General features: G+C 43.6%; 1 protein-coding gene across 1 annotated transcript in view; it reads left to right on the top strand.

Moving 5' to 3' along the window:
- The window catches only part of col6a1 (collagen, type VI, alpha 1), a 76,213-nt gene that overhangs the window by 14,187 nt on the left and 36,068 nt on the right, over positions 1-25,958 (top strand). Inside the window, exons 4-20 of the mRNA XM_073046490.1 lie at positions 688-847; positions 3,120-3,239; positions 4,041-4,061; positions 4,177-4,197; positions 4,293-4,337; positions 4,944-4,997; positions 5,429-5,473; positions 5,577-5,603; positions 7,293-7,319; positions 7,432-7,476; positions 9,065-9,118; positions 11,509-11,571; positions 17,242-17,304; positions 18,315-18,368; positions 21,660-21,695; positions 22,506-22,568; positions 25,429-25,491. Of these exons, the coding sequence (XP_072902591.1) occupies positions 688-847; positions 3,120-3,239; positions 4,041-4,061; positions 4,177-4,197; positions 4,293-4,337; positions 4,944-4,997; positions 5,429-5,473; positions 5,577-5,603; positions 7,293-7,319; positions 7,432-7,476; positions 9,065-9,118; positions 11,509-11,571; positions 17,242-17,304; positions 18,315-18,368; positions 21,660-21,695; positions 22,506-22,568; positions 25,429-25,491 (961 nt within the window). The remainder of the gene's footprint in view (positions 1-687; positions 848-3,119; positions 3,240-4,040; positions 4,062-4,176; positions 4,198-4,292; positions 4,338-4,943; positions 4,998-5,428; positions 5,474-5,576; positions 5,604-7,292; positions 7,320-7,431; positions 7,477-9,064; positions 9,119-11,508; positions 11,572-17,241; positions 17,305-18,314; positions 18,369-21,659; positions 21,696-22,505; positions 22,569-25,428; positions 25,492-25,958) is intronic.

Here is a 25,958-nt window from a genome sequence, read left to right as displayed (position 1 = left end):
TATTGCTGGATGGCATGCAAAAACCTTTTCACTGTCTCATGGTATATTTGATAAAGAGAAACCTACATTTTCTTAGCTGATTCAGGTTTGTGAGGCATCCTGGAACCATAGATCAAAACCAGGTGTCTAACAACTGGACACACAGACGGTGATCCTGATTCTTTCTTTCCACTGTAATAGTGGAAGCATGTCCCTTGTGCCCCAATCCCTTCTCAGCAATCTCTTTCCAGCAGATGATTACAGTAAATTCTGCCAATGTCTCTGCTTTATATCAAGTTGAAGGCTTCTTCTTTTGTTTATATGTACTGACAGATAAAGGGATTGCATACCAGTAAGAGCTGTAGTGAGTCAGGCTGCTCTGCATTTTCCCTCTAGGATGGAAATAAATAGATTCAGATTTCTTTTCCACATGTACCATCAAAACATACAGTGAAATGAGTTGTTTGTGTTAACAACCAACAAACCAAGGAGGTGCTGGGGGCAGCCGTCAAACGTTGCCACACTTTCTGCTGCTGGCTGAGCATGCCCCCTCCACACACAACGAGACAACAAGCCCTTTTCCCTCCCTCTTATTCCCACACACCCCCCCCTCCCCCAAGGACAGGCCACCTCCGGGCCTCCAGTCCTTGGCCCCAGGCTCTCAAGCTCGCAAAGAATGTAAACACAGCCACACCTTTCTCTTTTCAGTGGATCTCATTTCCGGGAGACAAAGTTCATGATCGTAGTGACTGACGGGCATCCGATCGAAGGGTACAAAGAGCCGTGCGGAGGGCTGGACAGCGCCGTGTTTGATGCGAAGCATCAGGGCATAAAGTTGTTTTCTGTTGCCATTACTCCAGATCACGTGGTATGTCTTTAGTCTCTCTACTCGCTGCTGGTTCTACTGACCCTATGCATTATGTAAGATGATAGCAATGTTCAAAGAGTGACGGGAAAGTGAGACAATGAGGACTTTCAGATTTTGAAAGACAGGAGTTGTTAAGGTCATTGAGGATCTGAAGAGTTTGACTGTTTGGAAGTAACAAAAAGAGTGAGTTGCAGTGAGGGAGTCTTGGATTCAATGCAGCCAGAAAACGTCCATTTATATTACACCATGGTGTTAACAGTTAGATTGTGCCAAAGAGACAGTCGGACCTTGACTATTCCTCTTCCCACCCTGTCTCCTGTAAAAATGCCATTCCCTCTTCTCAGTTCCTTTCTCTCTGCTGCAGCTGTTCCCAGGGTGAGGCTTTCCTTTCCAGGACATCAGCGATGTCCCTTCCTGCACCACTGATGCTACTCTTCCCTGTATCGCCACATTTCCTAAACATCCAAACTCACCACATCTTCCGTAAAGGTGATAGAGTCCCTTTTGTCCTTACCTTCCACCCCATGAGCCTCAGCATCCAACATATCATTCTCTGAGACTTCTGCCATCTTCAACAAAATCCCACAACCCAACACATCTTTATCTCCCCCACTCTCCACTTTCCATGGGAATTTCTCCCTCCATGACTCCTTTGTCCATTCCCCCCCGACTACTAATTTCCCCCCGTAAGTGACAGAAATGCAACACCTGCCCATTCCCCTCCTCCCTTACCTCCATTCAGGGCCCCAAACAGTCCTTCCAGGTGAGGCAACACTTCATCTGTGAATCTTTTGGGGTTGTCTATTGTATCTGGTGCACCAATATACCTCCTGTATATTGGTGATACCCTATGTGAATTAGGGTTTGCTTTGTCGAGTACCTCAGCAGAGTTTTCTGGTGGCCCACCAAATTATTTCCTATCTCTATTCCCATCCTGACAAGTCAGTCCACAGACTTCTCTTTTCCCACACTCTGAAGGTGGAGGTGCAGCACCTCATATTCTATATTGGTAGCCTCCATCCTGATGGCACAAACATCCCATTGATTTCTTCTTCCAGTGATTTTTTTTCTCACATACTTCCCTCTTTTTCTATTCCCCTTTATGACCTCTTACCTCGTCTCCTCACCTGCCTGACATCTCCCTCTGGTGACCCTCCTTCCCTTTCTTCCATCATCTTCTCTTCTGTCCTATCAGATTCCTTCTTCTCTGACCCTTCACCTTTCCCACTAACCCGGCTTCACCTATCACCTTCTGGCTTGTCCTCCTTCCCCTCTCCCCACCTTTTTATTGAGTCACCTTCCCCCTTCCTTTCCAGTTCTGATGAGGGGTCTTGGCCTGAAACGTAGACTGTTTGTTCATTTCCATAGATGCTGACTGACCTGCTGAGTTCCGCCAGCATTTTGTGTGGATTGCCCCTGGTTTCCAAGACCTGCGGAATCTCTTGCAGTTATGTGTCTGATCTCTCTATTAGTCAGATTCAAATACTAGTATTTGAATCCTTTGTCCTTACCTACAAAGGACAAAGACTGGAGAGCTTAGGCTATAGACCATAGACCACACCGACAGTAGAGCTTAGGCTAAAGAGGATAGACCACAGACCGTAGAGCCCAGGCCAGAGACCATAGACCACAGACCGTGGGGTTCCAGCAGCAGTGAGTAAAATCTTGGCCTGGAGGTGCTGTTGTGTTAGAGATTCAAATCCACAGCTTGTGTCCTTTGAAATAAGGGCATAAAATTCTGCAGTATTGAACAGGTCAGGCAGCAGGTGTGGAAAGTTGAAGATGAAGATCTGAAAATCTGAAGTTGAAGATCTTTTGTCAGAACTGCGAAAGAGAGATAACAAGTTAGTTTTATCTTATCGGGTAGGGAAGAAGGAGATATCTCTGATCAGGTGAACCCAGGAGTGCTGTGAGGAAAGGCGTTGCATTTTCTTCTTTACTGATTAATGAGGGCAGATAGAGAAAGAGGAAACAAAAGGGAAGGAGAAAGCTGTGAAGTGCAGGTCTGAGCTGTAGGAAATGCCCAGCACATCAGGTCATGTCAGTGAACATCGCAGATAAATAATCCACACACAGAAAGTAAGGGCCATTTGACCGATCTTGGGGGCCTATGTTCAAGCTTTTCCTGCTTTGAAACACAGACAAAATAGTAAAAAACATTGAAGAATAAAGAAACCCAAACAAACAAGAAACAGTGATTTAAAGAATGTATGCTTTTAAATTTTTCCTCTTGAGTTTCAGTCTAAAGTTTGTAAATTAACTGTCACTTCAGGAATCACGGTTAAATTTGATTGCCAGTCGTCCAGAATTTCGCGATAACTACACAGCAACCAGTAACGCAAACAACCAAGTGCTGGTAGACAACACTATCGATGGTATTATTAAAATAATTGTAAGTATCCATGCTGTAACATCCATGAAAATGCCTTGTAAAATATGTTTTTCATCATCAATTGATCGAGTGTGGAGATTGTTATGAGAAATATTCGGATGGCAGATCCTCTCCAATCTGCTTCCAATGAGAATGATAAAAAAAATCAGAATTTGAGTCAAGCAGAAAGAATAGTCATCATAGGACACATCTCTTTTTCCCTTAAGGTGCAAGGTGTACCAAGTGAATTGATAATACTGTCTAAACACACTTGCCTGTCCATAACTGTTAACAGTGTTAACCTGATAGCACTATGCATCCACTTTAGAGTGCAATGCTTTAAAAAGTGTTGAGTAGCACCCATTATTACTGCGAGGGTCATTTCATGCCTTTGTGAATGTATTATGAAAGTAGCAGATGCTGCCCATTCACTCTTATACCCAACATTGAACAATATCCATTATTGAGTCCTCACTCTCCTTTATTCTCGCCCTTCCCCGCACATCCTCATTCATAATGACAAAAAAAACTCGAAGTTCACTTAACCTGTATGTCACCTTTCCTAAGTTTGTCCTTTTTTGTCTAAAGACAAATATAAAAAGCCATCTAATGGAGTTGCTGGTTTCATGATTGCATTGAGACTGCTGGAGGGCAAAGCCAGTGTTAGACTTCAGTGGGCAGAAAACATGCAAAAGATATTTGATCAGCTTGAATTCATGATTCTACTGATATTCAATTTCACTCCCCTCCCTCCCATCACATTGTAATCAATATTTGCTTATTTTGCAAACAGTGTTAACCTTTTCTCTTTTTCCCTTGCAGAAAGCTGAAGTGGAGGAAGTGGTATGATCCATCATGATATCTTTGCTTTGAACTTATTTATATGGATTTATTAGCTTTCAACTGTGTGAGTAACACTTGCTCTTCATTTTCTTCTCTTTTCTCTTCTGGTTTGCAGTGTTGCTCTTTTGAATGTCAGGTAAGTCACTCTTTAGAGTTGCCTCTGTATATACCAAACGTTTATTTCCTCAGAGGAGCCTTTGCACAATGAAACATGTTATTTCTGTCCAACAGGCTCCGTCTGGAGTTCCAGGAGACCCTGGTGACCCCGGAGATCCGGTTAGTGTCACGGATTTGGTGATCTGCACCTGGGGCAGAGGGCTGTGTGGCTGTTTGTGACAGCCACAGTATTGGTAATATCATTCTTTTTCCATGGATGACAGGATTATGCCAGGTTTCCCAGGTATTTATGGAAGCTTTCCAGGAACCACTGGGCAGAGTACAGGAATCACAGACTGTGATATCTGCTCCAATGAATAAATCCCCACTTGTTTATATTTGGGCTTTCCCAACAGAAGCTTGATGTCACAAGATTCTGAAAGACACCAATCAGGTGTGCTGAGAATATTTTACTTAATTTTGTTTGTGAATTTTCTAAATAAGTTACTTCAAAGTTAATAAAGCATCATAAATCCACCCTTCTTTACTACTAAGGAGCCCCTAGACCTCAGAATGATATCTCAAATTATTCTGTTCTTGTAAATTAGAGCCAATTCCAAACAAATTTGCTGCAATGCAGGCCTTCCTACCTTTCATGAACTTACAAGGATTTATGTGGCTGCTCAATTACTGAAATATATTTGAACCATTTGAAATGTACCATCAGTATTACAGAATTCACCTAATGCATCTAAAAGCTAATGGTACTTTCTTGTTTTCCAAAAGGGTTCCGAAGGACGCCGGGGCCCCCATGGCCCTATAGGACCATCTGGCGAACAGGTAATCAGAAGCTTTTTCCTCTTGCATCCCCTGAGCTTTGCCTGTAAATGCGGCAGATGCTGGAGAGAATGGCCTTCCCTCAAAGCCACACGTCACATGAGGCCTATTAGGTCCTGAAACAATTCATCATTCCGAGTTGTTCCCCTCCGGGCATTTAACCTTCCAGTTCAGTGCGTACCAGTCTGATATCAACGTAAGCTGCACAATGCTCATATTTAATCATGCACTGGTATCTCTCCATGATAGATGGATCATCTGTCTACCTATCAACTCCAAGTTAGTACTGATAATACATATCCCATCCAGGAGATAAAAAACTCTCCCACGCAGCATGAAATGCATCCAGTTTGTGCAATCACCAATGACCTGCCCCGGACAGTACTGCTTGAATTTATTCTTCCATGTTTGATACCTTGTCTTCTTTATTTCAGGGTGATCCCGGTGAGAGAGGACCAGCAGGGCACCCGGGTATGAAGGTATCTATCTGCATTCAACTACGGGAAACATTTAACCTCACCTTCAAGGCACAATGCCTGAATCCTCCTTGTGCTAACAGTCTCTTCTTTCTTTTGACAACAGGGTGACAAAGGAGAACGTGGTGGTAAGGTAAGGATGCCAGTGCATTTCCAGACCAAGTTTCCATTCATTATTTTTCCAGTGTGTAGTATGTGGGTGGGTGAGAACAAGGCTCATTTTTCTGTTAGTGGTTAGTTGCTTGCTGCGTTCTGTTTTGCTGTGCTCTGCATTGTTCCACTGAACTTCGCGGGATGCTGAAATGTGTGGCAACACTTGCGGGGCTGAAGTCTGGTATATTGCATCCTTGGATCTTTGAAATCAAACAATGCGTTTTGATGTACATCTGATCAATAAAATGAATCCAAATCTGAATCTAATTTAGAACATTATTTCCATGAATTAATTAATCCAGCCGCCTGCACACGGTGATTACACAATATAAAACACAAGATTGTTCTCTTTCTAGTGAAAAGGCTTAAGGGGAAATGTACTAAAGACCCCAAAAACTATTAGGTAGCTTGACAGGAAGATCAAAAACCAAGTGAGCCCAGATTTAAGTTGGGTAACTAGTGAATCAACGGGGTGATAAGTTGATTATAATTTAAGCAATGATGTATTGTGAATCAATTGGTTCTGGAAATGAAGTATCCTCCTGGGCAGTGAAGAGTCAGTGGAGATTCTGTGATTTTTGGTATCATATTATCCTATATTTTATAAAACTCTTTGTTAAGCAGTGTCCAGGCCTTGGGCCTCACTGTGCTAGGCAAGTCAATGCTCCCACCTACACAAATACAGACCCCTCTAGGTCTTCAGGATTACTTGTTCCTCATTAAACTCTGTTGAAAGCATAGCTGGCTCAACAGCAGTGGGTGACAGAAGAGCTATAAGAAGCTCTCAACTGAACCAAAGTGGAACAGAGGAGGTTTGAGGTCTGTGACTATCTGTTCATGGCACTCTGAAGCTTGAAGCCCAAGCGGCAGGCAGCTGTGAGGGTGAAACAGGGATGGTTCTTGCCGAATGTGAAGCATAGATTAAGTTAAAATAAAATTGGCTTTACTTGTCGCGTGTACATCGAAACGTGCAGTGCAATGTGTCGTTTCGTGAAGGCAGCCTACCCAGCCTCTGGATTGTGCTGGGGGCAGCCTGCCAGTGTTATCGTGCTTCCACCGCTGGCATAGCAAGCCCACAACTTACTAACCCCAACCACACGTCCTTGGAATGTGGGAGGAAACCAGAGCCCCCGGAGTAAGCCCATCCAGTCACAGGGAGAACATATGAGCTCCTTACAGACAACAGCAGGAGTCTAATCGCTATCAGTGAGCGCTGCAGCTGTAGAGAGCCCCTCAGCTGAAGTTAACACATAATCTTTCCCTGCCTCTAACAAGCACTCGGACAGCAATGGAAGTATCTGCAAAGCAGTCATGATGGATCAAAGGGAAGGGGTGGAAAGTGGTAGAGAGGAAGAATCCACAACAGATAGGCCAATGGACAATGTCTCACCACTCACATCACATCACTTTGGGGGCCCCTGGTTTGCTGGTTTGCGATTGATTGTAGCACCATGTCAGCAAGGGAAGGGATCCAGCATCAGCGGGAAAGAATCTACTGCAACCATGTTAGTAACAAAAGAGCATGTGATCTGGTGTTACCTCAGCTCAGTGGGAGAGAAAGCACTCTTACTCTCCATATTCAGTCAAAATCCATCTTGGGGACAACTTGAAGATGCCAAACCAGTAGACAAGTGTGCACTTTGCTAAATCTGAGTCTTTTATTCTCCAGGGTGACAGAGGATACAAAGGAGCTAAGGTACGAGCAGTTTTGACTCTCTTCAGTTCTTTAGGGAGATTTTTTTTGGCAAATTATAAAATCGCATGTATGCTCTCTCTTGTGCTAATGCTGTTCTTTTTGATTGTTTTAGGGAGCAAAGGGGTTCCCTGGAAAAGATGGGCTAGATGGTGAGAAGGTAAGAGAGACGGTGTAGAATGGAATTAAATAATATTTTGGAAATCTTGTTCAGAGTTAGGTAGATAGAGTGAAATAAAATCCATTCTGAAGGATCTTAAGTAACATAATGTTTTCTCCATTATTTTAATGGGAAAGGTATTAATATAAACACTTTAAAATGTTGTATAATATTTATCTATTTTATGGTAATATAAATATAATGTATTTGATGTGTTTAAAGTACTTTTATGAGATTCTTAGTGCTTTTAGACTCCTGACACAGTAGGTATTTTAACAGAGGGCTATACTTGATGTTTGACATCATCTTGAACAGCAGCTAATGGACCTATACAAACAGAATTAGGCAAGAGCACACAAGAGACTGTAGACAGTTGAAATTTGGGGTTAAACTGCTGAAGGATCAAGCAGCAGTTGTGGAGCAAAGGGTTAGTCGACATTTTGGGTGGAGATCCCTTTGTCTCATGGGATTAAGCAGAGTTTTTCACTGCTGTTATGCATGTTCGGGTAGGAACATTCAGGGTTAGTTATATCCAGCTGTACCAGTGCAGTTGCACTGTTAACGAACATAGTCTATCCAATTAGTTCCCAGATAATTGTTTGGCATTAAGTTCAAGTTTAGTTGACATTCAGCCATACATTTCTATACAGCCAAATGAAATGACATTCCGCTGGGGCACAAGGTGTAAAACACGACACCAGCAATCACACCCAGCACACCTTGGCACATACATTCAGAAAATATAATATTAGTCCAATTCTCTGAGGAAGAGCCAGAAAATTGATGGCGCATGGATTGGAGTGAAGCAAGTGTATCACTGGGAGTTATAAACATGGGCTCAGTTGGAAAGCTGGATTTATACCCAAACCATTGTGATCACTGTTTCCCATTGAACGGGTTGGATTAAAATTGCTGTTGTTGATAAAACCCTGCGACCCAGTCTCTGCTGAGTTTTCTCTGCATGGATTACAGAGTGAGCTGGGTAAATTGGGCCACTCAGTGCCTCTGAGTGAGAAGGTGGAATCTGTGCCTGGTTCCAGGAGCAGAGCTGGTGCTGTAAGTCGATTCACTAATCGCCACACTACCGTGCTGTCCTGGAAACGGATTTCCATCCCTTCACCGGCACCGAGTCTAAATCCCAGAACTCCGTACCCAACAATACTCAATAACCTGAGCTAGAATCCGGAAAAGGATACTGCTCTTCTTAACTCTCCCTGAGGCAAACCACCCACTCCCACCACCATCTTCTTGGGCCACTGAGGGACGGGCAATAGAAAAACTACCCTGCGTTTTCCTGCAAGGCCCAAAATGTATTAACTAAAGAAGGTATAATATTTTATACACAAAATTCTGGAGGAACTCAGCAGGTCAGGCAGCATTAATGGAGAAGAATAAAGAGTCACATTTGATGAAGTCCTGATGGAAGGTCTTGTTCAGGAGCATTGGCTCGTCCTTCCTCTCCGCAGATGCTGTCTGACTCGCTGAGCTCCTCCAGCATTTCTGTGTGTTAGTGTGGATTTCCAGCATCTGCAGAATCTCTTGTGTTTACAAGGATTTACACCTTTCTGACCCTGTCCTCTTTCCTCAGGGTGAAGCTGGTTTCACTGGTCTTCCAGGCTGTGTTGGATCTCCTGGACCTGCCGTAAGTGTGTTGCCCGACACGGTGATCTCGCTAATTAGATCATTTCAAGTAGGCATATAACCAGCGATTTAACTTCCACATATTAAGCTGCAGCAGCTGATTAAGCTGAAAGCAAAACCTCTTCTTGCGACGATGATGAAACTGTAAAGATTTTTTTACTGCAAAGAGTTTATGGAAGTGCTCTGGAAAAGCTGTGTTGACCCGCAATGAACTGTGCATTGGAATTTGTTTCTAAATAAGGTGGTAAAAGTGGTTGTCTGAGCCGTCATGAGCAGCACAGAAACAAACCCTTCAGCTTTCAGACTACCAACCTCCCATTTACCCTAACCCCATTTTATTCTCCCTATGTTCCCATCCCCACCCGGACCCCTCCGTACCCCCTCTCTCTGGTTTCCACCACTCACCTACACACTAGCTACCTAAAGATGCTTTTTTTGTCACACGTACATGGGGACATAGAGTGAAATGCATCCTTTGTGCAAGTGTCACCTCGCTTCCGGTGCCAATTACAATGCTCACTACTTAATAATCCTAACTTGTGGGAAGAAACCGGAGCACCCAGAGGAAACCCGCCCAGTTATGGGGAGAACATACAAACTCCTTACAGACAGATAATCGCAGTATATATATATATATTACTTAATACTTCCTACAGCTGTAAGCAATACTTATAGTTGCCAATTATCTAACGACCAGCACATCCATGTGGTATGAAAGGAAATCAAGGTAAAACAGTCACAAGAAACCGAATATCATAGGCAGAACATGCAAACTCCACACAGACAGTGGGTGCCTGGAATGCACTGCCGGCGGCAGTGGTGGAAGCGGATACAATAGAGTCTTTTAAGAGCCTCTTAGATAGGTACATGGAGCTTAGAAAAATAGAGAGCTATGCACTAGGGTAATTCTAGGCAGTTTCTAGAGTAGGTTATATGGTCAGCACAACATTGTGGGCCGAAGGGCCTGTAATGTGCTGTAGATTACTATGTTCTATGTTCTAAGACAGCTCCGGAGGTCTGGATGCAATCCCGGTTTTTGGCTCTGTGAGGCAGTGGCTCGACTAACTGCACCACTGTGCTGCCCAATATAATCAGCCACTCCCTGTAGCAAGCCGCCCCATCAATGATACTGATACCAATCCCATCTTCTCCAGGTGATTTGCTTTACCAGCAATGCCCACACTCTGAGCAGGAACTTCAACAGGTCTGCCCATTCAGAGTGGAGAGTAAAGAAAACCTAGCTTGCCAAGTGTGGGGTGGCCTGGCTGTATGGGGTTCAAGGCTGAAGCTCTCCTATTGGCTGTAGAGCTGACACTTGCTTTTTGGCTTCATAAAAATGTGTCAGCTCTTAAATTATCCCCAGACATGGTAAGAGTTGTACAACAATTTAGCTAATTACATAGACCAAATTTTGTCTTCTCCTATGAGTCTGTTCATTAATAAAACCTTCCTCAGGCTTCAGCCTGCCTTTCAGCTCCGTCTCCAAACAGAGGCACTGTCCGAGACCAATGCAGCTCTCGTGGTGCTGCTCACTACCATCACAGAGGAGAGGAGACCACTTACGTTACTCGGCAAATCTCCAAGGGGGTTTGCCTGCGTTTGGTGGAAAATTGATTAGGCTTGGCCTTGTCTATTGCCACAGGCCCCTCTTCGCTGCAGAGCCCCCTCGCGTGGGGTCCTACGTCTGTAGATTGCTGCTTACAGCAAATGCAGGATATTCTCTGTAGATTCTTGAACCACAACTGTTAGTCATCCTCAGCTTGGACACTGAAGATTTTGCAGCTCAGAGATCACCCATATTATCACCAAAAAACACATGGGTATTTAGTGGAGAGGGTAAGCACTCACTGTGATCTCTTATCTTTCTCTGATATCCCTAAGATGAAAAGAACAACCTTCAGCGTATTGTTCTGAGTAACCCAAAGAGAAAAGTCATGGCAATGTGAAGTTTTTGTGTGTATATTTTAATTTGCTTTCATTTATTAATTTTAAAAATTATCAGAAATACAGAGGAAGTACTTGACCAAACGACAAGGATCACCCATGAGGGGAAAAGGTGATCTGTTCATCTTCTCATTGGCTGGAATGTAGTGTACCATGTGGATGGACATGTCAATAGATTAATAGTAAGACTGGAGAGGCAGGATATCCGGATGCAGAAGCTAGCAAGTAAGACTTCTGGGCATATATCTCACCAGAGTCAGCAACTTAATATGTGGTGGTTAACTTCAGGGGCATGGTTATAATGCTCCCCATTTCATGTTTCACATACATTGTGTCAAAACACCTGGCCATCTTAAGAATATGGACATCAAACTTCTCCACTTTCCGTCATTTAATAGCAAGTGAAGGGTTGAGTACAAACCATGTGTTTCTCCCCTCTTTTTGTAGGGTACTCATGGAGAGCAAGGCCTCAAAGGAGATCCAGGTCCATATGGAAAAAAAGGAGAAAAGGTAGGACTACATCCAGATGGTACCCAGTTATTGCAGTAAACGAGGAGTGCTTGTCAATCAGACTTCAACGAAAGCCATAACTGCCTAACTCTCAATTGAACCCTGTTATAGGCCTATTCAATGTTCTGTCATTTGGTGCCCAACTGAAGAAAAGAAATGGAAACATTGTGAATATTAATGGCTTCTGGCCACAGGTCTGTTATCAATCTTAAATGGATTTGCCTTTGTTGGCTGCATGAACCAAGACCTGCGACTCAGTGTGCTTCTGGAATGTGTTGGCACCCAGTACTAGGCTTGATGGGTTGAATTAGGTCCTTTTTATTTAGTGTCCATTTACACCCTTCGTCTTTGACACTGACCTCCCTGGGCCAGGTTTACAATCTAGCTACAGAGCCTCTGGAAAATGCCCCTCAACATCTGAAAGAGTAAATAATGCACCAGTGGCGACCAAGTCCACCCAAGGATCTCATTATCTGCTCCCCCCTCTGACATACGAGGGGTGATTGATAGGTTTGTGGCCTAATGTAGAAAGAGTCAATTTTAGAAAACCTAGCACATTTAATTTTCAACACAGTCCCCTCCTACATGTACACACTTAGTCCAGCGGTCATGGAGCATACGGATCCCTTCTTTGTAGAAGTGGTCCACAGCAGGGGTGATTGAGAAGTTCATGGCGTAAGGTAGAAAGAGATGAGTTATTAACTTCAAACTTTCTGCTTTATCACTCAAAGAGTTGAACTGCACGTGCATGTAATGAGAGTGTCTTGGACCTCCAGGTGGTCCACAGCAGGGGTGATTGATAAGTTCATGGCCTAAGGTAGAAGGAGATGAGTTATACAGCACTTGTTACATGCACAGGCAGTTCAACACTTTGAATGAAAATGCAGAAAGTTTGAAGTTAATAACTCATCTCCTTATACTTTAGGCCACAAACCTATCAATCACCCCATGCTGTGGACCACTTCTGGCGGTCTAAGATGCCGACTTCTACAAGGAAGCGATCGGTATGCTCCATGACTGCTGGACTAAGTGTGTAAATGTAGAAAAAAATAAATGTGCTAGGTTTTCTAAAATTGACTCCTTCTACCTTAGGCCATGAACTTATCAATTACCCCTCATATCTCAGGACCTGGTATGTGTCTAGCACAGGGACAGAAGGCCCAGGCCAACTTGGGCATTATTAGCATCTAGTCGCCTTTCAACCATTTGATTATCCCTGAGCCAACCAGGCATCCAAACCAACTGGTTATAATGGCCCAACACACAAAAGATGCTGGAGGAACTCAGCCGGACAGGCAGCATCTATGAAGAGAAAAAACAGTCAACATTTTGGGCCTAGACCTTTCATTAGGACTGGAAGAGAAGAGGGAAATAGCCAGAAAATGAAGATAGGGGTGGGGAGGGGAAGGAGTATTAGCTGGCAGGTGATAGGTGAAACCAGGTGAGGGGAAGGGGCATGAAGCAAGAAGCTGGGAGGTCCTGGACACTCCAAATTAAGTAATTATCTTTGTATTGATAAGCTGCCCTTGAGGTGAACGAAAGTCATCATTGCACTGACTGTACTCTCTTAATATAAACAATTGTCTGCAGGCTAATTTGTTGTCTATCTGGTAATTGGTAATCCTGTTTCACAGAAGCAGCCATCAATTTTGCTTTACAGAAGGCACAGTACTTTTCTTCTCAGTACACCAATGCTACTCAGGAGATGATGTGGGGGTGAATTTCTAGGCAAATGCCTACTGTACTGCTGTGGTATGGAAATGAAGATTATACGACTGTTATCCATTTCTTATGGAGTGGGGGGTGGGGGGGAGGTTAGGAACTCCCTGAGGGTTTCTGTTGTGGGTCTGACATAATTACATGCTATGTTGGCAAAATGGGGGTGGGGGGGGGGGGTGGGGCTCGACTAATAGATTCCCGGATATGAAGGAAACCAAAGGATGTAGAAGACACTTGCTTCATTATCCCCTGTAGTAAACTTCCATTAAAACAAAAACTACATTCTAATCCTGATAAAATTGCACACCTAGGATTTATTGCAAATCAAGGGGCACAATTTTAATGTGACTGGAGGAACGTATAGGAGGATGTCAGAGGAAGGTTTTCACACGGAGAGTGGTGGGTGTATGGAGCATGCTGCTGGGGTGATGCTGGAGGCAGATACATTGGGGAGGTTTAAGAAACTCGAAGGTAGGCACACGGATGAAGGAGAAGTGGAGGGCTGCGTGGGAGGGAAGGGTTCAATTTATCTTGGAGTAGGGTAAAGCTTTGGCAAAACATTGTGGGTTGAACATTGTTCTATGTATGTACCATATGGGGCAGTGGAGGTAAATGGATCTGGGGTGGGTGATACACCATGATCTTGGTGAGTGGTGGAATAGGCTCAAAGGGCAGAATGAAACTTCTGTTATGGAAAGGAAGTGAAGAGCACCTGTTGGTTGTGGTAAAGGCTCCGTGGCGTTGGGCCAGGACCACAATGGATGGACATTCCACTACTAGACCTTGTAGTCCTTCTTCGTTGACATTGTTAACACCGTTTAAACCTTTGTGATGTCTCAACAGTTATGGTTGAGCTGATGAGATCAAAGTGAGTTTGGTATTCCCTGCTCCTGGTGGGAAATTTCCTCCATGTGGTAACTGAGTGTGGACAGGATTGGGAACAGAGAGAAGAGCAGACAAGAGGTTAATCTGCAGAGGCACTATGACTGAGTAATAGCCCAGTTCATTCATTGACACAGAAGAGGGCTTTTGGGACCACAGAAAGGCCCATATAATGAGATCTGTGAGAAGTGCCAGAATGAAGCCGTTTTTAAGTTTAAGCAACCTCAAACACTCCATAATTACCCTTGAACCTTCAGTCTCTGCACACAAAAGCAGCTGCTGATGCTGGTTAACTAGCTAAGACATGGGAAGCTCTTCCTAATCCTAAACAAGTCTTGGCAGCTTTCCAAAAGCCAGAGCAAGTGAGAACATGACTATCTTCTCTCTTCTGCTATCTCTGAGGGCCACACTAACTTGACCTGCTTCAGAGAACATGATATCTTTAGAAAATAAAACTGAGTGAATCTTAAAGGCAATGTGATCTGAGGCTGGTTTTGGATGAGGTATCGGACTATGTTACACATAACAGCGCTCAAGCTTTATAAAGTATCGTGGGAGTTGTTATTAAGAGGAGGTTTTCTAGTTTGTAAGGATGGGCCTAGATCCTTCCAGTGGGACCTAAAAAGACATACTTTGTTTTTCCAAATCTTACAAGACATCTGGGTCTTAAGAAAAGCATCAAGCACGATGGAAATTCCCTGAAGTTTAGTCAAACACAAGCCACCAGCCAAGAGCTATGATTACACAGGACTGAAGCAGGTTTCACTGAATGCAGCAAAGGAAACTCTGCCTCTTGTGGGGTTAGGAACCAGCCAAGGGGCCCTGCTCACTTCTGTTGTCCTTCTCTCAAACACATCATTCCAAGGTGAATATAAATTGCAGAGATTTAGTTTAAATCGCTGAGTCTGGCACATGACCTGAATTAAGTGACAGGACAGTATATAAAGTCACCGTTACCTTTGGTTCAAGTGAGAGATTTACTTCTACATTACAATAAGACATTGGTTATTCTCTCAAATATATAATGTACAAATACTCAGGATCCACTCCTACCATTCCCACCAACACCTTCTTCACCCCCAAAACCAACAATGAGCCCAAGAGAGTCTGGAAATGCTCTTAATTCGGAGCGACACACAGAAAATCTTGGAGGAACTCAGCAGACCAGGCAGCATCTGTGGTGGGGAACAAACAGTTGATGTTTCATAGTCCTGATGAAGGGCCTCGGCCCAAAATGTTGACTGTTTATGCCCCTCCACAGATTCTTCCTGACCTGCTGAGTTCCGTCAGCATTTTGTGTTATTATAAAGATAAGCTGCTTCTGCAGATTTGCAACATGACCTGGCCTCACCTGTACAGGAATAATTACAACAATCAACAGTCAAAAAAAACTTGACAGGGAAAGCAACTACTACCTTCTGTGGAGAATGATGATAAGTTAGTGCTCAGGTCAAATTTATTGACTTAAAGCATAAATTCTTGTTTCTTTTGCTGCCTGACCTGCTGAACATTTTTCACCTTATCTCAGATTTCAAACACCTGCTGCATTTTGCTTTTGGATGTAATTCTGATTTTTACATAATTGGAACTCAAACTGTGCACAAATGTTCCTGCTATGATCCTGGTTTGTCTCGAAGGTTTCCCCCACCTCCATAGTCCTACTGGCACCACCTTGTAACTTCTATACAAGTGGTCCACTAGCATATCACCAGCTCCTCCATCCCGCTGTGTTGGGAGATGAATGGATCACACATTACTTGGAGGCTGTATACACTTAGTGGCCACTTTATTAGGTACACCTGCTCGTTAATGCAAATATCTAATCGGCCAATCATGTGGCAGCAACTCGTGTGCATAAAAGCATGCCGACATGGTCAAGAGGTTCAGTTGTTCTTCAGACCAAACATCAGAATGGGGAAGAAATGTGCTCTAAGTGACTTTGAACTGTGGAATGATTGTTGGTGCCAGATAGGGTGGTTTGAGTATTTCAGAAGCAGCTGATCTCCTGAGATTTTCATGCACAATTTTGAGGCGTTGATCATGTGGATAGTCAGAGGCTTTTTCCCAAGGCTGAAATGGCTAGCACGAGAGGGCACAGTTTTAAGGTGCTTGGAAGTAGGTACAGAGGAGATGTCAGGGGTAAGTTTTTTATGCAGAGAGTGGTGACTGCGTGGAATGGACTGCCGGTGACAGTGGTGGAGGCTGAAGCGATAGAGTCTTTTTAAGAGACTCCTGGATGGCTACATGGAGCTTAGGAAAATAGAGGGCTATGGGTAAAGCCCGGGTAGTTCTAAGGTAAGGACATGTTTGGCACAGCTTTGTGGGCCGAAGGGCCTGTATTGTGCTGTAGGTTTTTTATGTTCTATGTTTTTTTCTACAACAGTCTCTAGAGTTTACAGAGAACGTTGTGAAAAGCATAATCGTCCATGAATGGCCATTCTGTGGGTGGAAGTGCCTTGTTACTGAGGGAGGTCAGAGGAGAATGGCCAGGATAGTTCAAGCTGACAACAATCACATGACCAAGTGCCACAGCAGTGGTGTGCAGAAGAACATCTCTGAATGCACAACATTCAAAACTGGAAGTGGATGGGCTACAGCAGCAGAAGACCACAAACTTACACTTTCTGGCCACTTTATTAGGTACGGGAGGTATCTAATAAAGTGACAACAGAGTGCATATCTCAGATACGCGTAGTGAAAGTTTGTTGTGGAGGTGCAAAGTGTCCAGCCTGTCATACCCGGAGTAGGTAAAGTACTTTCACTTCAGCTTTCTTTGGTCCTTCCTATCTGATACGACACCTTCTCTGTTGTCTACAAGTATAAGGGCGAGATGGACAGGAATAGTCTCAAAAACTGAAGAAACCTTCTGTGCCACAGCATATCTGAGCCCACATGTTCTCCTGGGAAACTGAAGCAGATCAGAACCCAGGGCCAATTAATGAGGAAAAAATCTTGGCAACGTCCACTCGCAATGGCTGGAAGTGGCTTGTGAAGCACAGAAGGCCTGACACCAAATTGATGCCTAAAGCTTGATTTTTGGAATAAATGCCTTTTTCTCTTCACACTCAGGGTGAATCAGGTTTGGACGGAGAAGCAGGTCGAAGTGGAGCTGTGGGGGAGCCAGGAGAAAAGGTCAGTATGCCTGCTATCAACAGGCATTCATGCATTTCCAGCCCTGAGCTGAGTTTGGATAGATTGGCCCTGGACCCATAGCGTAAGGGAGCCCCCTGCTTTGTCAGTTCATTGATTTTAACCCATTAACCTCAAAGGGAGAAAATAGAAAGCGCCTGGTGTGGCAGCTGCTGAATCTCTCAGTGAAGAGGTTGTCCTGTGAGGCAGCTAGCTGGCAGTCAAATGGTGCCCAATGCTGACAGCAGTGTCTGCAAAGGGAAAGCAATTAATTATCCCCAAATCGGCCAATGCAGAATTCTGCATGCACTTTGCAATCAATACTTCAGATTAGCAATACAAGGTCAAATATTGCATGACGTTGGGTTGAACATCCAGCTTTGATTGGTGTCTGAGGCAACAACGTTCACTTGTACAGTACCCTTTGTGCAGCCAGATGAGCTTTGGACATGTTATCCACAAAAAGAAATGTTGGCACTGAGTGACCCAAGGAAACCTTGGGCTAGAAGGCAACAGTCTAGTCCAAGAGATGGGTTTTAAGTACCATAATAACAGAGAGGAGAGAGGCTTGGAAGCAGGGGAGTGTTGGGCAAGAACTTCAGAGTCTTGGCCCCTGATGGCACAAACATAAAGAGGGCAGCAAGTCAATTGAGGGAAGACCAAGCAAGCTTCAGAACTGGAGGAGTGGAGAGACAGCTGGATAATTCAACTGTATGAGATTAGACAGGTACAGAGCAGCGAGACAATGAGGGATTTGAATACTTCAATGCCAAGGCCCTAGCCATTGAGCAGTTTGATGTGAAAGAAGCTATTCCACCAGAATTTGACTGAGAGCTTTGTCCTGAAGGCATGGTTGAATGACAAGGAGGAAAAATGGCCTCCGTTCCTGGGATGATTTCTTTCACGTTTTCTCCCGGACAATGGGCATTCTTCATCGGGAAGATGACCAAGAGAACAATTCTTCCACCAGGCTGTCTCCAAATAGTGATACTTGGCTTTTGTATCTTCAACAGGGCAACCGCGGAGGCAGAGGGAGTGATGGAGATCTTGGAGAAAGAGGCGATGATGTAAGTACTGTTCCCACTTAAACACTGGAGATAAGGAATAGATTATAGAGCTTGAGGAGTCTACTCTTCCATTAATTCAAGATCATGGCTCAACTTTCCCAAATTAGTTTCCATACCCACTAATTTCCAAGATCTATTGGCCTCAAACTTGAATAAATTCAATGACTTACCAAGTAGAGAGTTCCAGTCTTCACAACCAAACTTCCTTTTCAACATGGCCACCTCACATAGAGTAAAGGCTCTTCAAGTTGAACACCACTACACAGAAACAGGTCCTTTAGCCATGCTGAACTGTTATTCTGCCTGGTCTTATTGGCCTACATCTGGACCATAGCTTTCCATAGCCCTCCCATCCATGTACTTGTACAAACTTCTCTTGAATACTGCAATTGAACCCACATTGACCACATCCACTTGCAGCTCATTCCACACTCGCACCACCCTCTGATTTCCCCCTCGTGTTCCTCTTTCGCCTTTCACCCTAAACCCATGACCTCTAGTTCTAGTCTCACCCGACCTCAGTGGAAAAAGCCAGCTTGTGATTGCCCTATTTAAACCCTTCATAATAGTGTATACCTCTATCAAATCCCCTCTCATTCTCCTAAGTTCCATGGAATAAAGCCTTAACCTATTCACCCTTCCCTATAACTTGAGTCCTCGAGTCCCAAGAATATCCTTATACATTTCCTCTCCACTCTTGCAATCTTACTGATATCTTACCTGTAGATAGTGGACCCAGAAATGCACACAAGACTCCAAATTTGACCTCACCAACTTTTTATACAACTTCAACATAACATCCCAACTCCTGAACTCAGTCCTCTGATTTATGAAAGCTGATGTGCCAGAAACTCTCCTTATGGTCCCCATCTGCCCATGATGCCACTTTCAAGGAATTACATATGTGTATTCCCAGATCCCTCTGTTCTACCACAGTCCTCAGTGCCCTCCTGTTCAGTGTGCATGCCCTGCCCTGGTTTGTCCTCCCAAAGTGAAACACCTTACACTTGTTAGCGTTCACTTCACCGAGTCAATTTGTAGCTGTGCCCTCAAGTTAAGGCGATACTGTATGTTAGGCAAAATAGAACAGTATGCCTGCTTTATGATATACAACTGTGACTGCGATCACTGTTAAGTGTGAACACCTGTTAGGAAGTCATGAAAGCAACAGCCCACACCCTAAACATTGGTGGAAATTGAGCAGATTCCTATGGCAACCTACTGCATGAATGCTGGTGGTTTGCTCAAAGTGCTTAGAAAATTGATGTAAATAATATCTGGGCAAGTTATCAAAGTTCAAAGTACCTTTATTATCAAAGGATGTATACAGCCTTGAGATTTGTCTCCTTGCAGACAGACACAAAACAAGGAAACACAATAGAACCCATTTAAAAACCCCAGACAACAAAGACTGCCAAACACTGTGTAAAAAAAGAACAAATTCTGTGAACATTAAAAAAAAGTAAACAAATAACACACAGAATACTAACAGCAGAGTCCCTGAAAGTGAGTCCACGGCTGCAGAGTCAGTTCAGTGCTGAGGTGAGTGAAGCCAGCACAGAGCTCACAGCTGCAGGTTATAGTCACAGAGTCAGTTCAGTGCTGAAGTGAGTGAAGCCAGTGGTTGCAGGCCAGTTCAGTAAACCCTGCAGAGCAGTGAACTGAACACAGGTTCATCCTTTGGCCTCGGCCTAGACGCCTTGATCAAATTGCACAAATATTTTTAAAAACTGTAGAGAAACACAGGGAACATGAAGCGTAGAAAGTGAGCCCATTCCGCGCTGATGTGACTGAAGCCTGTCCTGGACCCCAGTGGTTACAGGGCACCAACTGCTCCCGAACCTGCCAACATGGGACCTAAGACTCCTATGCCTCCCTCCTGACAGTAGTAGTGAGAAAAGAGAGAGTCTGGTCAAATGCAGGCAGATGGCGCTGAACACCTGTTCATTTACCACTCTTGTCCTCGACGACTTAATCCTGCTTGGTGCTGTAATTGGCACCGAGTAATGGAGCCAACCACGGATTTGCCTTCCACTATCAGGACTCGACACAGCGTCCAACCCCAGTGATGGCCACCCATAGCAACGTGTTCCTGTATACACACACTCGACAGTCTATTTTGCTGAAACCCCCAGGACATGTGTTTGGTTAAAGTTCCACCACGATGTTAGTAGGTTCAGACCTCCGGGCTGGCGAGCAGCAAGGATAATTGCCTCAATCCTGGCCTTGTCCTTCCTCCTGTGGACTAATCCCGCAACCTGATGCTTTTCAGGTTTTTAAGGCTATGCATGGTGGATTCAGGTCGGCTGTTAATCAATAGCATTTGCATTTCCAACTGCACTAATAGCTAGGAAGATGCAAATTAGGAACAAGAGAAGGCCATTTGGCCCCTTGAGCCTGCCCTACCATTTAATAACTGATTGTGACATCACTTCCAAATTCCCACCTACCACAGTAACTATTCAACCCCTTGCTTATAAAGAACTCTGCTTCTTGAAAAAATGTTTGCAATCTTCTAAAAGAAAAGAATCTTCATTTTAAATGTGCAACCTCCTTGCTTTTAAATAAGTTACCCTATTGAAAAATCTCCTTTGTATAATAATCTCTTAATTGTAGATTCACCCTCACAGGGAGACATCCTCTCCACCTCTGGATCTTGTATGTTTCAATTAAGTCTTCTGTCATCTCTAAACTCCATCATCTTCAAGCCTAGTCCGTCTAATGAGACAAATACGCAGAGCATAGTGGAACACACTGCCGAGGGTGGGTGGTAGAGGCAGATATATTAGGGACACTTAAGAGACTCTTGGACAGGCACATGGATGAAAATGGAGAGAAGGATTAGGTTGATGTTGGAGCAGGTTAGTAGGTCGGTACAACCAGACGTGTGTTCTCACCAACAATTTATTAAACTGAAGCACAGTTTTTATACTCAATTCCCCATAAAATTGAAGCACAACCTCCCTGTTTTTATGTGCAATGAACAACAACATTCTTTAAATGTTCTCAATTATGTGGACCTGCCTTGGTGAATGGAGCACGAGGCATCACTAGGGACGACTGTTCAAATAGTAAAGCAAACATTTTCACTGGAGCATTGAGAAAAATGAGCTGCCAATCATTCATTCACTTTAGGGCAGGGGTTCCCAACTGTTCTTGTGCCATGGGTCAATACCTTTCAGTGAGGGGGCCGTGGCCCTCAGGTTGGGAAGCCCTGGTCTACGGGAAGTTCTGTTTTTCACTTCTAAGTGCATGATCTTGCTTTTGATAACTGTATGGTTTTGTGCACAGGGACCTCCAGGGAACGACGGAGCAAAAGGCGAGCCGGTAGGTGGAATGGTTTCTCATCCATGGAAAGTTGCTGTTCCTTGGGTTTATTTTGTTGCAACATGGCAGGCTGCCATTCGGGTCTACGCTGGTTCTGAGAGAAAGCCCAACATCCCCTGCAAGTCCTTCAGCTACGAACTGGCTGGAAGATGGTTGTACGACTTTGCAGACACCCTCACTCCCCACATGCTGGCGGTCAGCATTGGTTCCATGGGAGATGGGCAGACTCCACTGGACTTTAACATTTTTGAATATCCTTATCTACACTCTTCATTCTGTCCCATGGAGCCTTGCCAGAACACGTCACCCGCCCTGTCGGGCGATTGCGAGATCCACAGAAGAATCCAGGCACAACTACAAATCAGCCCAATGCACGGGCCCCGCCTGAGTATCCACTTGCCACTGAAACAAGGTGTACCAGGAGTAGCTCTCACAAATCTGGAGGAACTCAGCAGTCCAGGCAGCATCCATGGAGTGAAACGAACAGTCAATGTTTCAGGCCAAGACCATTCATCAGGACCAAAACATCGATTTTTCATTCCTCTCTATAGATGCTGCCTGACCTGCTGAGCTCCTCCAGCATTTTGTGTGTGTTACTCATGATTGCCAGCACCTGCAGAATCCCTTGAATCTCCCGATCCACAAATAGTCCTGGTGACTCTGGGAAGAGATCAATGTACTAGCACTTGTTCAGCGCTGAGGTTGAATGGAGTGTGGGTGAGTGTCGGGGGAATGCATGAATGTCCTCGTGTTGATATAGCACATTAATGCGAGATACTTGTCTGAATAATTTTTTTGAATTACTTTTAGGGTCCTTCCGGTGAGCCTGGACTGCCTGGACCTCCAGGTTTGAGAGGCATCAGAGGTTCAAAGGTAACTGAGATTGCAAATCACTGGTAAGGGTTGATGAAGTTAGAATAAGAGGGAGGACACACTCCCCTGAGGGTTGTGTTATCATAGCAAATCTATGTTCAATTCCACTTCTTCATCCTAATGGTAGCATCATTAATGCCCCTACCTGAGAATTATCTGTTGAACACAACATTCCAATAACCCTAGCCTCAGCAGAATTTTGGGAAGAAATTACAGACTCCTGCTGTCATAATTGTTGTGTTTAATATGTGAGTAATATTGTAAATATGTTGTTTGATTTAGCACCCTTTGTTGTTTAAATGATTCACTATACATTATATGTAAAAGTACGTGAATGTCTTACATCATTACGGCTCTGTGTTATCAATGTGCACCTCACTAAAGTAAAAACAAAGTGTACGCAAGAATCCCTAGCTCCTTGTTTTCCCTTCTATTAATTTTCGGAGTTGCCAAACAGAACAGTGGCAATGAGTATGTTTTAAAATGAACCCAAGATGGCTACTTGCCTGTTGAAGCACAGTGAGACATTCAAGTATGGAAAAAAAGTGCAGCGTGCTTTCTTTGCAAGAGGAGAGAAACGGTCAAGTGAAAAAAAGCGCAACACTTTTTTTCTTTGGAAGAGGAACATATTTGAAATTTTTAAAAAGTGCAGCACATTTCTCTTCGGAAGAGGGAGAGAGATGGTACAGTTAAAAAGAAAGGCAGAAAATAGATGAAATTCACAGGTTCATAAACAGATTTCCAGGTGATAAAATAATAAATTAAAAAGAGCATAAAAGGTTGACTACATTGGAAAGATAGATGTGTTTGATTGCAGAAAATATAACTGGGTGATGTATACTGAGCAAATTGAACAGTATTTTCAAGCAAATGGAATAGCTGATGAGAAATGTGTGCTAGTTTTGCTGAATGAAATTGGTGAAAGAGTAATTAGTGTGCTTAGATGTTTAACTGCCTCAACCAAATGAACTGAAATTAGCATTGCTGATATCATGAAAGTAATGCAGGAACATTTAGAACCAAAACTATTGTTGATTACAGAATGCTTTAGATGTCATTAATTAAATCAAAATGAAGGGAAATCCATTTCACCTTATGTGGCTGAATCAGTTCAGTAATCGGCTTAATGATGCAATGAGCGATTGTTTAGTTTGTGGAATCTTACAAGAAAGCATTCAAAAATTGCTCCTAACTCCACTCCATAAAATGAATTTGAATGACATTTCAAAGGTACTGAACTGAAGCCTGCAGATATGCAACTGAGAACTTATACTAGAGAAAAGATACCACTTGCGAGAACAACATTCATAACAGTAACATACAACAACCAACAAGCCATATTGAGCTTGTATTGGTAAAAGCAGGAGGGCCAGCATTGTGAGGCCATGAGTGGCTGAGACAATTACGACTTGATTACATTTCCATCCACTATTTGCAAGCCACATCCCCTGCAACAGAGTTAACAAAAAGCAAATGCAAAAAAGCTACCGGATGATGACACAGCAAGGATGGCATTGGGAGACTCAATCACTTCAAGGGTAAAATAGTGTTAAATAAAAATGCCACAGCCAGATTTTGCAAAGCCTATCTGCTTCCTTATTTCATCTGCGATGAAGTAGTTAATGAGCTGGATCATGTGGAGGGTGAAGGAATTCTTTCCAAGTTTGAATGGAGTCCATGGGTAACACCAGTGGTCCCAGTAGCCACGAAGAATGTGTATGTCAGGATCTGTAGTGATTTTAAGGTCATCATCAACCCAGTACTGTACATAGATCTATACCTTCTGCCCAGGATAGAGGCTATCTTTGCAAATGTTTCTGGAAGAAAACACCTCAGCAAAGTGGACTTAATTGAGGACTACCTACAAATGGAAATGGAAGAATCATCCCAAGTGTTTTCCACCATAAACACTCACAGAGTCTTTATCACTATAATTGGTTTATTTTTGGAGTAGCATCCGCACCTGCACTCTGGCAGAAAGCTGTGCACCAGATGCTGCAAGACTGCCCAGGCACTCAGTGTTACCTGGATGACATTGTTTCCAGTGACGATGATAAGGAACACCTCCAAAATTTCAAGACAGTGTTAAAAAGATTAGAAAATTATGGGCTCAGAACATGATGAATGAAGAAATATGAATTCTTTAAACCAAGCTTCACTTACTGTGCTCATACCATTGACGTGCAAGATTCACACAAATATGCTGAGAAAATTCAAGCAGTGGTGGATGCCACAAGGTCAAAGGATGTGTCCTTTTTATGCTTTGTTAATGACTAGTACAGGTTCCTGACAAACCTAGCTACTGTGCTCCATCTCTTGAACTCATTACTACAGATCGGGAAGAAATGGCAATGGACAAGGAAAGATGAAGACAAAAGAAATAGTAATGTCAGAGACTATACTCACACATTATGATCCACCTCGCCCAGTGAAGTTTGCCTGTGATGCCTTGCACAGTCATGTTACAGGTTATGAGGGATGGAATTGAATATCCCATAGCCTTTGTACCATGTTCCCTTACTGCATCACTCACCGCAAAGGTGCCAGTTGATTCCTACCCTTCAAAGATATGGCACGTGGTTGTGGTGCACGATTGAATTTCAGGACCTTACCCATTATCCTCTCTATCAAATTCTCAACATTAGCTTCCCTAGCCTTTTTGAATTTCTACAGCCTCATTCCACCGAATGATTGGAAGTAGGTTTTCCATGAATAATGTGAGTGCTCTTCCAACCCACCTAATGTTGTGCTTCATGGCAAACAACACGGGAGCTAAGAACAGCAGAGGAAGGAGCGGGTGGTAAAGGAGGGTGTCAATTGTAGTAACGTCACACATTGTTCTTCGTCTTTACCTTCCTAGGGTGAAAATGGGCCTGATGGTCCGTCAGGACACGATGGACCTCCTGGAGATGTTGGAGATGTGGTAAGTACATTGCTAACACGTTTCGACCAGTCACTGAAACTCAGTTAACTGACTCATGCTCACAGTAACTATTATTCTTCCACGTACAGTGTTATCCAGATAATAAGAGAAATGTGGAAGGTAATACTTCTTTAAGTTTCCTCACAAGTTCACCCACGGTTGTCTCTCTCCTGTTCATGTAGTACTTGGCACAAAATGAAGCTTCTTTAGGGCAAAGGGGAAAACATCTGGTTCATATATTGAAGTTGTTCTGCTATAAAACTGCTGAAGATACTCCTTAATTTCAAAACAGCTGGAAGAAAGTGATGTTTGTGCTTTGTCAGATCTAATGCCTTCTTTCCGAATTGGAGTTTCGGAATCTCAGGATCAGGTTTATTATCTCCGACGTACAGTATGTTGTGACACTTCTTCCGCAGCAATGCATAGCAAAAGTTGTTATAAGTCACAAAAAATATAAAAATAATAGT

The sequence above is a fragment of the Hemitrygon akajei genome, chromosome 5 (genome assembly GCF_048418815.1).
Source record: "Hemitrygon akajei chromosome 5, sHemAka1.3, whole genome shotgun sequence".
Classification (NCBI taxonomy): Eukaryota; Metazoa; Chordata; class Chondrichthyes; order Myliobatiformes; family Dasyatidae; genus Hemitrygon; species Hemitrygon akajei.
This window is presented reverse-complemented; position numbering and strand designations above follow the sequence as displayed.